The 15,854-nt window shown below is 38.0% G+C and overlaps 1 protein-coding gene across 1 annotated transcript in view; it reads left to right on the top strand.

Moving 5' to 3' along the window:
- The window catches only part of GTF3C1 (general transcription factor IIIC subunit 1), a 143,797-nt gene that overhangs the window by 76,530 nt on the left and 51,413 nt on the right, over nt 1-15,854 (top strand). Inside the window, exons 11-17 of the mRNA XM_044656736.1 lie at nt 959-1,101; nt 1,688-1,841; nt 5,254-5,357; nt 5,675-5,859; nt 6,836-7,075; nt 14,349-14,494; nt 15,727-15,824. Of these exons, the coding sequence (XP_044512671.1) occupies nt 959-1,101; nt 1,688-1,841; nt 5,254-5,357; nt 5,675-5,859; nt 6,836-7,075; nt 14,349-14,494; nt 15,727-15,824 (1,070 nt within the window). The remainder of the gene's footprint in view (nt 1-958; nt 1,102-1,687; nt 1,842-5,253; nt 5,358-5,674; nt 5,860-6,835; nt 7,076-14,348; nt 14,495-15,726; nt 15,825-15,854) is intronic.

Genomic DNA, 15,854 nt, shown 5'->3' with positions numbered 1-15,854 from the left:
TATTTTATTCTGAGAGCTTTTTGACCCAAGAGAGTGGTATGGTTCGACATGTGCCTTAGAAATATCTTTTTGATCACAGTGTTGGAGGAAGGCTTCTGCAATGAGACCAAGTAGGAAGTTTTTTCAATAGGCCAGGCAAGAAGCAATAGAGAGGTTGTGATGTGAATGGAAAGACTAGAGGTGTGAGAAATATTGTGGAAATAAAACCAACAAGACATGACAACTCATTGGAATTTGCAATAAAGACAATGAGAAGTCAAGGATGACTCCAAACCTGTAAGGCATGACAAAAATAGGGAAATTGAGAAGAGGGGTGTGTTTTGGAGAAAAGATAATGAATTGTGATTTGGATGTGTTGAATTTGAAATGCCTTTGGGACATTCATTTCCAAACAAGAAATGTGCAGCTCAAGAGGAATATTGTTGCTGCATTTTTCTACTTTAGATATTAGTAAGTAGCCACTCTTCAATTCTTTGCTTGCCCTAGTGGGAACAAAGCATATTTGACTTTATCCAGTGTTCATTAATGGAAGAACTGAATTTAAATGAAAGCATAGCAGATTCTACCCAGTAATAATAACTCACATTTCTATAGTGCCTTAAGATTTACTGAGTGCTTTCCTCATAACAACCCTGCAGGGTAAATAAAAGAAATGTTTTCTTTGGTTTTTATAGATGAGGAAATAGAGTCTGAGGGATGTTGATTTTATTTATATATATATATATATATATATATAATTGTTAAATCCAGGATTTAAACCCAGGTCTCCTGACTCTGAGCCCAGCACTCTTTCCATAATACCACATTGCCTCTCACTGGAAGGAAAATGGAAGAAATGGAAATGGAATTTAAACAAGTGGGTAGACATTTCCCAAGGGAATAAATGCTCCAGTAAATGTATTAAAGTCTAAGCTTTTTCTAGATATTCACCCAGTTTTTACCTTTGATGTTGTCTTAGGAAAATAGCTCTCTGCAGAAAAAAGGGAAGAACTCTAAGACATCAGCCCAGGAGAAACCTCATGAAACATATCGGGTACTCAAACGACGAAACTTGATTATAGAAGCTGTGGGCAACCTCCGCTTAATTGAGAGCTTATTCACGTAAGAGAGTTACTGCTTTTGTTGCTGTAACTAGAATAATAATAATAAACAACAATCAAACTCAAAATTATTTGGAGCCACTTGAATGTTGAAATTAATTATCTCCTTAATCCTCATAGCATCCTTGGGTAAAGCAGATGGAGAAGCAATTTGGCTTTAGATAAATCCTTGTCTAAAGACAAACTAGAAGGGGCAGCTGGGTCACTCAGTGGATTGAGAGATAGGCCTAGAGCAGGGGGTCCTAGGTTCAAATCTGACCTCAGACACTTCCTAACTGTGTGACCCTGGACAAGTCACTTAACCCCCATTACCTAGCCTTTTACCACTCTTCTGTGTTGGAACCAATATACAGTATTGATTCTAAGATAGAAGGTAAGGGTTTCTAAAATAAATGAATGAATGGATTCTGAGAAATAAATAAATAAAGACATGCTAGTCTACTCTTTCTGTTATCCCAAACACAGCCCTTCCTAATCACCAAAAAGAAATTCCTAGGTTGCAACTTAAGTGCTATGCCTGGGTCTTATTTTTTTAGTTTCTGTTGACTGCCTGAATAAATTGTAAATTCCTTTTTGTGATGACCCAGGCTTCAGAAAATGATCATGGACCAAGAAAAGCAAGAAGGAGTATCCACCAAATGTTGTAAGAAGTCCATAATTCGCTTAGTCCGGAAACTATCTGAGGAAGGACTTTTGAGGCTCTACCGAACAACAGTTATCCAAGATGGCATTAAAAAGAAGGTAATCTTCTAGATATTCTTACCCTCACAAAGGAAAAAAATGTTCCCTCTCCCCTCTCCTTTCCCCCCACTGATCCTCCCTTTTCATCTCCCTTCCACCTTTCTCTCCTCTATCCTCTCCTTCCTTTCCTCTCCCATATTCCACTCTTTTCCTTTTTTACCTTCCCTACTCTGCTTCCCCTGCTCTTTTTCCTTTTGTCTCTGTAACTCTACTTCCTCTTCCTCCTCACTGCAATGTTTAAATTCTTTCCCTAGAACTATCATATTTTTTTTTCTGTTTTTCTTCTAATTAAGGAATAGAAATTGTCCCCCCTTTTAAAGGCATAGGGAAGTAATTTGCTTGCATTCTAAATGGTGCACAAACAGTAAAAAACCAAACATTCCTTACACTTGTGCAATGCTTTGTGGTTGACAGAGCACATAAAAACTGACACTCATGTAGTGCTGGATGATTTACAGAACAATTTTCATGATCTCTTTTGAGCCTACATTATCCCTGTGGTAGGCAATAGTCACCTTTTAAAGGTGAAGAAACTGAAGTTCTTTGAAGTGAAGTTATTTGCCCAGTGTCCTGTAGGTCATAAGTGGCGGAAACAAAAAGCAAACACAAATTTTCTGAGTCCATTACCCCTCCATTACACTAAGCTGTTTCTCTGGGAGCTAAACCAGCTCTTCAGCCAGCCCTGAGGAACTGCAGGAAAGGGATGCTTATTTCAGCTCAGCAGGGCATTACTTAGAGAAATCAAATAATATTTAAAAAGTGGAATTTTAGACTGAGCATCAAAAAAATTTCCAGGGAGATATGTAGGAAATTATCCCAAAGAAAATAGTGGAAGCAACTCAATCAGATAACAGTACTGGAGTTGTCCAGTGAGGAACAATACATCTTGTTTGTCTCAACTCTTTTTCAGAAAATTTGAAGTTATGGTGCATTCCCTTAGCAACTATAACTCAGTCTTTTTGCATATATTATGTTATGCATGTTATAAGGTATGAATATGTAAGGTAGTGTTAGCTCTGCATTGAGACCAAAGGAAATAGCCCTATAGGGACAGTTGTTTTGAATTTCCTGGCATTTTTGGTCACTCTATTCAGCTTCTTTCACTATAACTTTGTCATCACCTTTTTGTTTTTTTTTTTAAAGACAAATCAAGTCTATATACTTTGTGAGGGTAATCATAAATAATAATTGGCAAAAGCACTTTATATCATTTATTATACTTGAACCTTACAAGAATGCTTGAGATAAAGAATTTAAGTGTTACTCCCTGTGCTACATCAGAGAAAACAAGAGATGAAATGATTTACCCAAGCCCACACGGCCAGACTTGTTAGTGCAGAGCTGGGAGCTGAATTCAAATCTTCTGAACCCAAGATTTCATAAGCTACTAACCTTCAAGAAGACTTATGCCAGTTCTTATATCCAACCAGGAATGACTAGGGTAAAAAATAGCTTTCTTTTGCATCCTCCTATAAAGTCCAACTCTAATATGTCATCCTAGCATGGAGAGGATCCTGGATTCCCTAAGGCTGTGCTTGGAGAACACAGAGTCTGATAGCTCTAGCCAACCTTTGAATGTCAGACTGGTGATAGATTGGATACCTGTATTCTAAATGAACTCAGATGTCCCTGGAAGCTTGACCACGAGGTGATATATATTTTGACCACAATTCATGGAAGCAGTCTTCTAGGTGATGAGACTTGCCTTGATGCCAAGAACCTACACTGCTGAAATGCCAGTGTTAAAGTAAGACCCATGGAAGTAAGAGCCCAACTACATAATATATATATACCCTTTATTTCTATTGTATTTTATATCAAAAGCTTTTGCATAGATAGATCACATAGTCAATATCTCCACAAAGTTTTTGAAGTCTAAAGTGACTGTTTTACAAATAGAGAATTTAGTTCCCCAAATCATAGAGCAAGTCACTCAAGTTTGTTAGTTGCTGTAGCAGGCTAGAGCATTCAACACTCCCTTCCTTTCACTGAAGAAGTGGGAGACTATAGGTGTAGAATGTGGCATATGCTGTCAATTGCAATTGAAGGATCCACTGGTTTTACTGAACTTTAAAAATCTCTTCTACAAGGGAAAAGTTCACTGGGCAGATGAGTAGGGGGATATACAGAAATTAGTGTAATATAAAAAAGATAACAGTAAAACAGAAATTAATTAAAAGTACAAGAAACAAACAGCATATCATGCATCCTCAAAAATGAAAACAAGTCTAAGAGGATGGAGTATGGGTACAGGGTGGATGAGACGAAGAAGCAACATGTAAGGAGAGTAACTGTTAATCTTTAATATATCTAAACAGCAGCTTTAGCTTTCTTTTCAAAAATTTTCACTCCAGGCTAAAAAAGGGCAATAAATTTATTGTCTTGAGAAGGCTTATTATGACTAGATAGATACTCATAACTGCTCTGATGTAAACCTGATGTTTTTGCTCCTGTATATGTTCCCTTGGCTAGGCAACTAGATTTTAGGAAGTTTCTTATACCTGCTCAACTGTGAAATAAGAGATCTCAAACATATGGTAGAAAACTTCCAAATCTGAGCTCTGTCCATCTCTGGCTTTACTTCTTAAGATATTGAGAAAGGAGAGAGAGCCTCTTTTGTTTTTCATTTCCCAATTAAAGAAATGAGTTACAATAGTTTTTGTTCAATATGAACATAAAAGATCAAAGCTCATTGGAGATTTTATGCATGGTAAGAAGACAGTGTTGTTAATAGAATGAGAACATTAAATTTAGAGTCAGGGGCTCTATGTTGAATATAGTCTCTACTATAATGTAACTTCTGGGTCTTTGTTTCCTCATCTATAAGATGGGATTGAATTAGATGATTTCTAAGGTACCTTCCAGCTATAAATCATATCATTCAAGAAAAATTATTGAGTCGCCATTACCTTTTTCAAATTAAAGACATCCAGAGTCACTCATAATTGGGAAATGATCTGATGAATGTAGTGTGACTCATGAAGGCAGACAGTCAGGCATCAGGAAGGAAACTAATATCCTATGACTTCATAGGAGGGGATTTGAAAATGTCATTGCTTTATTTCAAAGTCCAAATTCATCTACATAACAGAACAGTTACTTGTCTTAAAAACAAATGTAAAGCTTCTTGATTTTTTAATTTTCTGGCTACAGTGACTACAAGCTGAAATTATTTTAAAACAACTGGCATCTTGATATAATTGTCTTAAAGAAGTGTCTTTTGGAAATATATGTGAATGTTATTTGAAAATAGATACCACTCTATTAGTTGCTATAAATTAAGGAGTAAGTTATGCCTCTCCTCCTTCTTGTCTTCCTCCTATGTCCTCTATTCTCCTCCCCCACCTTCTTTCCTTTCCTATTCTTTCTTCCTCACACCTGCTTTTTTGGTCACCATGGCTGTTTCTCATAGGTGGAGTTTGTGGTCCATCCTTCAGTGAACACCAATGACCCACTTATGAAAAGTGCCATTGAACAGGTTCGTTTCCGGATCTCCAATTCCAGCACAGCAAACAGGCAAGTTGCAGGCACCAAGAAGGATTTGTGCCTCTACAGATGTTTTTTCCCTCCCCAGGCAAACATGTGGAACCTTGTCCTTTTATATGAAGTTAAGCAACATTGATCAAGTACTTACTGGGTACAGAGCTAATTATACTCAAATACAATTATCAGATTTTAAAAGTTCACGGAACACTGGCCTAGAGAACCTTTAGGTTAACCATTTGGCATTCCTGATAATCTGATATCAAGAATTTCTTTGAGCACTTTGATAGATCTCATCTTTCTTAGGACAATGACTTCCTCACCATGTTGTGCTTTTATTCTGACTGCAGGGTTAAAGCACCCCAAACCCCTGCCCCCCAGGAGGAACAGGAGGAAGAAAATCAAGAAAAAGAGGAAGTTGGTGGATCAGGGGAATCTCGCACTGCAGCTTCTAAATCTGAAGGCAGTGGACGAATGAAGAAAACTGATGAGAAAATGGGCATAACGCAGCTTAAAAATTATAACCCTGTTGTAGGTAAAAATGCTTTGAATCACCATTTGGGGCTTATTTCACAAGCATTATGATGTGCCATTATACATTTGAATCCTGAACTGAAAGTGTAGATCCAGTTCTGAAATTTATTGGCCATGTAATTCCTGAGTACATTTTTTTAACACTTTTTAATCCTATTTTTTCTTCACTAACCTAGGACTGTTAAAAGGAATAAGTCCTTACCTTGATACCTCAGAGGACAATTGTATGAGATGATTGATTTGAAAACTATAAAATATTAAACATAAATGAAGATCATTATTCTTACTTTCACTTACTAAGGACCCATAGCAAATTTTTTTGTTTTTATTTTAAGGGCCAAACACATTAGGATTTTCAGCTTAACAAGGGAGGGAGATTCATTGAGGCATTCATGTATGCACTCTGGCAGAAACAGCATTGTATCTGCTCTTCCTCTGCATTCTTCTAGGAAGGTGGTAGCAGGCCTGCTTTCAGGGATGGAGATGAAACAGTCTTATGATTGATTTCTGTTTCTTCCTGACCTGTGAGATGCCTATTACTTACCTGTCATCTGCCCTTGCTGTAGACGAGAGAACAACTGGCTTTAATAAGAAAAATAAATTATATAAAATAGCCAGCTCTTGAGGTGACAGTCTCTATGCATTTGGACTTTGCATGATCTTCATTTACTGCATCTGCCTTGTACATGTGTTCTTTGCAACATAATAGCAGGAAAGATATACAAATATAAATAACATAATCCAGAGATTGAAGCTGTCATCCTACTTCTGCCCCTAATGAGCTATGTAACCTCAGGCACATAAATCCTTATCCCCTACCAGCACTTCCAAGGATTCTGTTTCCATAGGAGAATAAAAGTATTGGATAAGATGGCATTTAAGATCCTTTCTAGTCTTAATTATTGACAGTGCCATAGTTACCTAGTTGTAGGAGGAATTAAGTTGCACGAAGTCTCCATTCTTCCTTTTTTCTTCAGTTCCAGGACTTGGACGTTCCTTGGGATTTCTCCCTAAAATGCCTCGTTTACGGATGGTCCATATGTTTCTGTGGTATTTGATTTATGGACATCCTTTCAATGAGATATTTGAGAGAACTGGTCAAGATGGTGAAAAAAAGCCTAACAGTCAAGAACCTAGCAGTGACCACAACAGAGTGTGTATCCAGGTCCCTGGAGGAGGAGATTCAGAGGCTGAAGTGGAACTAGCTACTGAAACAGGTGAGACCCTACCACTCCTATGGGCAGAAGCTGTATAGGCAACAGTTAAAAATTAATTGAATAATTTGAAATCTATAATATTTATTATACTTTGATCAGCATATGGAAAACATTTGATTGCATTCCTATTATAGTTATCTAAATGAAGGGTCTGAAAACCACCAACATTTCTATTTTGATTCTAATATTTATTTGACTTTAATCAAACTCTATTCTCTCTTTTATTTGGGTAGTTACTAAATCTGATGATTTACCTTGTCAGAGGGAGTTTCCTTACTTGTTCCCTGCACAAATGAAATCATAAACCCAATTTAACTGAAGTTATTTAGATTCTTGGTGAAATGCTTTTTTGCTAGATTTGAACATGAAGCCATTGTATCTATTGATATGGGCTTGATTCCTGACAGAATTCTCAAGAACCTAAGTGATGCCAGTGCTACAGGAAATTTTTATGGTTTTGTTCTACCTCTTGTTTATATTGCAAGAATGCCATTTCTAGAAGTTCTCCAGTGCTGTAATAGGTGTGTCTTCTGAGGCATATCATTGTTCTCTGCTGCCTTTTTTTGTCTCAGTTCCATTGATCTCATCCCTTTCTGCCTTCTCTAAGAATCTTGTTCCAGCAACCATCTTCTCTGTCACTTGCATCTTTATTCTCACTTTACTATCTTCTAATCCACCTCCAACATGCTCAAGTCTCCCTACTCCTAAAAATCAACCTTTTGGCCTTTCTGCCCTACCTAGCTCCTACCTCAACTCTCTTATCCGATTCATTACCAGGTTTCTTGAAAAAGTTGTCATCTGTTAGGAAGAGGGCATTAGGGTAGAGTTGGGGAGCTTGAGGATAGAAAACATTTAAACTGACCACCCTACAAAGTAGAATAGAGAATCAGAGAAATAAAAAGATTGCTTGCAACAACAATGGCCCCATTAAGGTTAGATGACATGAATTTTTTCCCCCATGATTTCATGACTTCCTTAGCTCATGGTACCTCAGGAATAGGAGCAAGGAAGGCAGAGGGAGCTACTGAGGAAGGAATTCCTCCAACAGTGGAGGACAATGACTTGTTGAACTATTTAAATCAGTGGTTCCCAAACTTTTTTGGCCTACCGCCTCCTTTCCAGAAAAAAATATTACTTAGCCCCCTGGAAATTAACTTTTTGTAAATTTTAATAGCAATTAATAGGAAAGATAAATGCACCTGTGGCCATCACTGCTATCCTGGATCACTGCAGCACCCACCAGGGGGCAGTAGTACCCACTTTGGGAATCACTGATTTAAATCTTGGAGTCAAGAACTAACTGAGAAAAGTGAGGCCAGACTAATGTGATAAAAGTAGACAATGAGGAACTGGGATTATAATGAGGATTGAGGCAGTGGAAAAAGTGCAAGGACAGAAGATTGGGATCAGAGAGGAGAAGGTATAAGTGCAGGATCTCTGTAGTGGAATGATTTACATGATGGTAAGTTAGGATCTTCCCTTTGATGATTGAGATCAAGTAAAAACAAAGATCATGGGATTTGAAGAGGTTAATAATCTAAGAGTCCAGGGTATTTGAAGGGTCATCAGTATGAATAGCAAAGTCTCCAAGGAGGCATCTAGGGATAGAGTAGAAAATAAGAGTGAAAGCTGGGTTCTGAACTCATTAAGAAGAGACACAAAAGGACCTGTAGGTACTAGTGATATGGGTCTAGTGGGGATAATATTGGAAGGATGAACTTCAAAGCAGAGGTTCCTGAGTGATGATGGCAGTGGAAAGGAGTATACAATTCCTCTTCACTGTGTCTTGTAAGAAGATAAAAATTGATATTACCTTTGATTTATGCTGTATTGATTTTTATTGTTGTCCTTTTCTGCTTGAACTTACTCTCCTGCCTAAAATGAGGTTTCACCTAGTCTGAATTGGCTTAAGGTGTGGTTGTAAAGGAATGATGTTATCATTCATGCAACCAACCCCTGGGACACCTGCTGGCTAATCAATTTAACCTGGGACATCTGTTTGTTGTCTTTAAACAGACCAGCTTGACCTGGCACCCTCCCCTGAAAAGACAGTTCTTCTGACCTTGTCATTCCTTGCATAATTAAAGAAGGTTTGATTTCCCTTTTGTGGAACTACCCAGACCCTTGGCTTTTCTGCATGTCAATACAAAAGATTTTCTCATGAGGTTGCTTACTGAAGGGACCAGTATGACCTACTTTAATAATAACTATCAGCATCGCTATTAATAAATTGATCTTGCTTGGAGAACTACCTCAGTTTTCCTTATTGCAATTTTACTTGCCACAGTCTATGGGAAGGAGAAAAGGGGGTTGGACATAAAGGAGAATAGCTAAAATAGCTTTAGCCCTACAGTGGGTAGAAGGAATGTGGAGAGAAAGCTAGATTTAAGTGAGGTTTATGGGATGGAAAAAGGTAAGAGGAAAAAATGGGATGAATGGAAGTTTTTATTTGGTGGTTCTAGAGCAGTGATTCCCAAAGTGGGTGCTGCAGCGATCCCGGGGGGCAGTGATGGCCACAGGTGCATTTATCTTTCCTATTAATTGCTATTAAAATTTTTAAAAAATTAATTTCCAGGGGGCTAAGTAATATTTTTTTCTGGAAAGGGGGAGGTAAGGCCAAAAAAGTTTGGGAACCACTGCTCTAGAGGAACTGAAGGAAGGAAAGTATGGAATAGGATAGAGGAGGGGAAAGCGATTGAACTGAGCTGGATAATGATGAGAGTACAAGGAGAGTTTGTTAGGAAAAAATAATTTTCATCTAGGTATATATTGTGTAAATGGAATTAGCTCACCCCCATTCATAGTTAAACTCTAACCACCAGAGATGTCAACCCACCTCCCTTGGTGGGGAGGGGAGACACATGACACAGTTTGCCCATTCTCTCTGTGGTTTTGGAACATCTATCTTTTAGCTTTTACATCTTAAAATAATGAAAACACTCATGCCCCTCCCATTAGGCTGGACAGATATCAGCCAGAGCCCTCTCTGATCTTAATTTGTGCAGTGCCTTGCACATTACTGTGTTGCTAATGGTAGTAATCTTTCTCTTTCATACTAATATATTCTGCAATTTCTGCAGTTATCTTTTGTGATGAAAATCAACATGGTTGTTTCTTCCCTTTTTTCAGTAACTAAGGAAACTGAGCCACTATCATGACCACTACCTCCCTAAACAAAGAAATTCTAAAATAGCCATGATTGTGTGGAAAGTCACAAAAGAGCCAAAGTGGGAGCTCTATAAATGTATAGGTTCTCCCTCTAGGTCACTACCTAACTCACTGAAACAAGCTGTGTTCTGTTTGGCCTATATGTGAAATCATTTTAAAGTGTTTGTTGTCTGCTGGCTGCATGTAGTATTGTCATTTTCCTCCAGCCTTTCTTCTTCAGGTATACTTAAAGGTGTATGCCTCCCTTACTGACTCGGAGCACTTCCCTCTAGCTCAACTCTCTCCATTAATTCTATTTTTATTTAATTCCATTTACACAAGGGTCTCTCTTATTCAAACCCTTCTTTCAATTTTTTGTTCCTGTTGTGCTAAGTGGCACAGTGAATAGAGGACTGGGCCTGGAGTCAGAAAGCCTCATCTTCCTGAATTCAGATCTGGCCTCAGACACATACTAGCTCTGGCCCTGGACAAGTCACTTAACCCTGGTTTCCTCATCTGGAAAAAAAAGCTGGAGAAGAAAAGAGTAAACCACTCCAGTGTCTTTGCTAAGAAGATCCCAAATGGGGTCACAAAGAGTTTGACATGACTAAACTTTCCTGACTATTATTTCTGCACTTTCACTTGAATGCTTTTCTCATGTGTTCTATTCCTATGCCTTTTCCTACCTGATCTTTTAGGTGCAAGGTAGCTGACTAACCTATATCTGATAGACAAGAATTGTACTCTTCAATATTGAAATAGCCCAAATATATATGCTTTCTCTCTCCTCCATGTTTTCCACCATCAGAATGAAACTTAGATTTAGACATAAGTTTTTGTGGGAGATTTTATACTTTGCCAAGATTTCTGAGATTCTAATAAAACCCAGCAGTCTGTTATTTTTTAATTCATTTTTTTATTTTTTAGAAAAATTTTCCATGGTTGCATGATTCATATTCTTTCTCTACCCCCAAACAACCCCCCCCCTCCCATAGCCAACATGCATTTCCACTAGGTTTTACATGTGTCTTTGATCAAGACCTATTTCCATATTATTGATAGTTGCACTGGGGTGGTTGTTTAGAGTCTACATCCTAAATCATATCCCCATCATCCCATGTGTTCAAGCGGTTGTTTTTCTTCTGTGTTTCTACTCCCACAGTTCTTCCTCTGAATGTAGCTAGTTTTCTTTCTCATAAGTCCCTCAGAATTGTCCTGGATCATTGCATTGCTGCTAGTAGAAAAGTCCATTACATTTGATTGTACCACATTGTATCAGTCCCTGTGTACAGTGTTCTCCTGGTTCTGTTTTTTTCACTCTGCATCAATTCCTGGAGGTCATTCCAGTTCACATGGAATTCCTCCAATTCATTATTACTTTGAGCACAATAGTATTCCATCACCAGCATATACCACAATTTGTTCAGCCATTCCCCAATTGAAGGACATACCCTCATTTTCCAGTTTTTTGCCACTACAAAGAGTGCGGCTATAAATATTTTTGTAAATGTCTTTTTCCCTATGTTCTCTTTGGGGTATAAACTCAGCAGTGGTATGGATGGATCAAAGGACAGACAGACTTTTAGCACCCTTTGGGCATAGTTCCAAATTGCCTTCCAGAATGGTTGGATCAATTCACAACTCCACCAGCAATGCATTAGTGTCCCAATTTTGCCACATTCCCTCCAACATTTATTACTTTCCTTTGCAGTCATGTTAGTTAATCTGCTAAGTATGAGGTGGTACCTCAGAGTTGTTTTGATTTGCATTTCTCAAATTATAAGAGATTTAGAACACTTTTTCATGTGCTTATTGATAGTTTTTATTTATCTGAAAATTGCCTATTCATGTCCCTTGCCCATTTATCAATTGGGGAATGGCTTGATTTTTTTGTGCAATTGCTTTAGTTCCTTATATATTTGAGTAATTAGACCCTTGTCAGAGTTTTTGTTATAAAGATTTTTTTCCCTATTTGTTGATTCCCTTCTAATTTTGGTTGCATTGATTTTGTTTGTACAAAAGCTTTTTAATGATTTATTTTGCATTTTTTTTTAACCCTTGTACTTCGGTGTATTGTCTCATAGGTGGAAGATTGGTAAGGGTGGGCAATGGGGGTCAAGTGACTTGCCCAGGGTCATACAGCTGGGAAGTGGCTGAGGCCGGGTTTGAACCTAGGACCTCCTGTCCCTAGGCCTGACTCTCACTCCACTGAGCTACCCAGCTGCCCTTATTTTGCATTTTGTAATTTTTTTCTAACTCTTGCTTGGTTTTAAATTCTTTCCTTTTCCGGAGAGCTGACAAGTATAATATTCTGTGTTTGCCTAATTTACTTAGAGTTTCCTTCTTTATAGTCATGTCATTCACCCATTCTGAATTTATCTTGGTGTAGGGTGTGAGATGTTGATCTAGACCCAATCTCTCGGGGCAGCTGAGTAGATCAATGGATTGAGAGTCAGGCCTAGAGAGGGGAGGTCCTAGGTTCAAATCCAGCCTCAGACACTTCCCAGCTGTGTGACCCTGGGCAAGTCACTTGACCCCCATTGCCCACCCTTACCACTCTTCCACCTAAAAGCCAATACACAGAAGGTAAGGGTTTAAAAAAAATTAAAAAATAAAATAAGATAAAATAAACCCAATCTCTCCCATACTGTTTTCCAATTTTCCCAGCAGTTTTTGTCAAACAGTGGATTTTTGCCCCAAAAGCTGGGCTCTTTGGGTTTATCATAGACTGTCTTGCTAAGGTCACTTAACCCAAGTCTATTCCACTGATCCTCCCTTCTGTCTCTAGGCCAATACCATATTGTTTTGATGACTGCTGCTTTATAGGACAGTTTAAGATCTGGTACTGCTAGACCACCTTCCTTCACGTATTTTTTTTAATTATTTCCTTTGATATTCTTGATCTTTTTTTCTTCCAAATGAACTTTGTTATAGTTTTTTCTAATTCAGTAAAAAAGTTTCTTGGTAGTTTGATAGGTATGGCACTAAATAAGTAAATTAATTTGGGTAGAATGGTGATTTTTATTATGTTAGCTCATTCTACCTTTGAGCAATTAATGTGGTTGGTTTTTTTTTTTTTAACCCTTAACCTCTGTGTATTGGTTCCTAGGTGGAAGAGTGGTAAGGGTGGGCAATGGGGGTCAAGTGACTTGCCCAGGGTCACATAGCTGGGAAGTGTCTGAGGTCAGATTTGAACCTAGGACCTCCCGTCTCTAGGCCTGGCTCTCAATCCACTGAGCTACCCAGCTGCCCCCAATTAATGTTTTTCCAATTGTTTAGAACTAGTTTTAATTGTGTGAAAAGTGTTTTGTAATTGTCTTCGTATAATCCTGTGTATGTCTTGGTAGATAGGTTCTGAAGTATTTTATATTGTCTAGGGCAGTGGTGGGCAAACTTTTTAAAGAGGGGGCCAAAGGAAAGGAAATACTCATCTGTCAGTCTGTTTCTAAGGCAACTCTTTTGAAGTTTCATTGTATTGTATCCTACTCATTGTATTCGTCAGATTAGGAATAATGTATCGCAACTTGGGATAGAACATTTCAGGGAGCCACATCTGGCCCACAGGCCTTAGTTTGCCCATCACTGGTCTAGGGTGATTTTAAATGGAATTTCTCTTTCTAACTCTTGCTGCTGAGATGAATTGGAAATGTATAGGAATGCTAATGATTCATGTGTGTTTATTTTGTATCCTGCTACTTTGCTTAAGTTGTTGATTATTTCCACTAGCTTTTTAGTTGATTCTCTAGGATTTTTTAAGTAGACCATCATATCATTGCAAAGAGTGATAGCTTAGTCTCCTCATTGCCTATTTTAATACCTTCAATTTCTTTTTCTTCTCTAATTGCTACTATAGTAGTGTTTCTGGTACAATGTTAAATAATAGAGATGATAATGGGCATCCTTGTTTCACTCCTGTTCTTATTGGGAATGCTTCTAATTTATCCCCATTTCAGATGATTGCTTGTTAATGTTAATGGTTTAAGATATATACTGTTTATTTTTAGGAAAGGCTCTTCTATTCCTATACTTTCTAATGTTTCCAGCAGTCTATTATTGAACACATTTTATCGTGGTAGGTGAGGCAATCTATTTTAGAACCTGGGACTAACTGAAAGTGTTCTTTTAGTGTTTGTGGATGAAGCTTCTTGGATGCGTTATGTTCCCCCCATCCCAGTACACAGAGACTTTGGATTTGGCTGGGCCCTTGTCAGTGATATCCTTCTCTGCTTGCCTCTGTCCATCTTCATCCAGATAGTACAAGTCAGCTATAAGGTCAGTATGATCATTTCCTATTCCTTCATCTCCTCAGCTTCCAGAGTTTATTTGGCCCACAAAAGTGGTATTTTCTGACCTCAGAACAAAACAAAAGAGTTTTGCACTCATTTTCTTCAGAGACCGGAAAAGCTAGGATTAAGAGGGGAGAAAACCTTACTCTAAATGCTTTTAGGAAGAAAAACTGAGTCCAGCATTGAAACAAACTTGTCTTTTTATTTCCTCGTGAGTGACTGTGGTCAGTAAAAGAAAATGGTATTATGTCATGGTAAGAGGAATAGGCTTAGTATCAAGAGGCTTGAATTCAAATCCTAGTCCTGGCAGAACTAGGATTTGAATTCAAGCCAAACATAGATGGCAGAAACTTTAAATAAACCTGAAAGGTACTATGTTATGTAAGTTGTTGCTCATTGACTCTAGTGTTAACATTTCATTTTCCTAGAGGTTCTTAGTGAGGGATAGTGGTTTACTCAGCTTCTAAAGTTCTGAGCTTTGGTATCCTAGGATCCCAACAGGGAACAGTTCAGAGATATTTACGAATATATTACTGGAAACCTACTATCCTAGACTGAAGCCCCCTAATCAAAATCTTTAACTCTCACCCCAATCAGTAAAGTTCTAACGTTACAGGGGGACTGGACCAGTCCCCATATAGTATGACCTATATGCCACTTAGGTCATTTCAGTTGTTATTTCCTTTCAAATAAACAAGCCCCACTCTACTTGGTTCCTATATTCCTTAGCACCTATTTGCTTTTCAAATCAAATCCAAAGATCATGAGATAATATTTGTAAAAAGCCTTTAGCATAGTGTCTGGCATATGGTATATGTTATTTAAATGCTTATTTTCTTCCCTTCCCTACTTTTAGTTAAGAAAATAATCCAAGACAATGGAAATAGTTACCTAACTTTACGGTGTCCCTTCCTAAGAATGTGACTTCATCTCTTGTACAAGTATATACTAGTATACATTTGAACTTATTCGTAAGACTTAAGCTTTGCTCCTTTCTCAAAACAACTAGCAGCAACAGTCAAGAAGGGTCAAAGGAAGCACATTTATGAACACTTTGGGTCTTTGCACAATCTTCCAACTGTTGTAAAGTAGGGATAATCACAAATAAGGACATTAGGTCCCAACTTCTGCCATTTGCAACATCAAAGTCAAGATAGAGTTGTTAATATTCTTTTATGCTCCTTGCCATTCATTTTGTGCTAAAAACAACCTTTGTAGGTGGATAATCTGGAAGATTTTTTGAACGACCCCCTAAAGAAGCACACACTCATTAGATTTCTTCCCCGGCCAATACGACAACAACTTCTATACAAGAGGTAAGTTCATCAGGGTTCAACTGATTTAAC

The sequence above is a fragment of the Gracilinanus agilis genome, chromosome 1, assembly GCF_016433145.1.
Source record: "Gracilinanus agilis isolate LMUSP501 chromosome 1, AgileGrace, whole genome shotgun sequence".
NCBI classification, from domain to species: Eukaryota; Metazoa; Chordata; class Mammalia; order Didelphimorphia; family Didelphidae; genus Gracilinanus; species Gracilinanus agilis.
The sequence above is the reverse complement of the archived record's forward strand: the minus strand, read 5'-3'. Positions and strand labels throughout refer to the sequence as shown.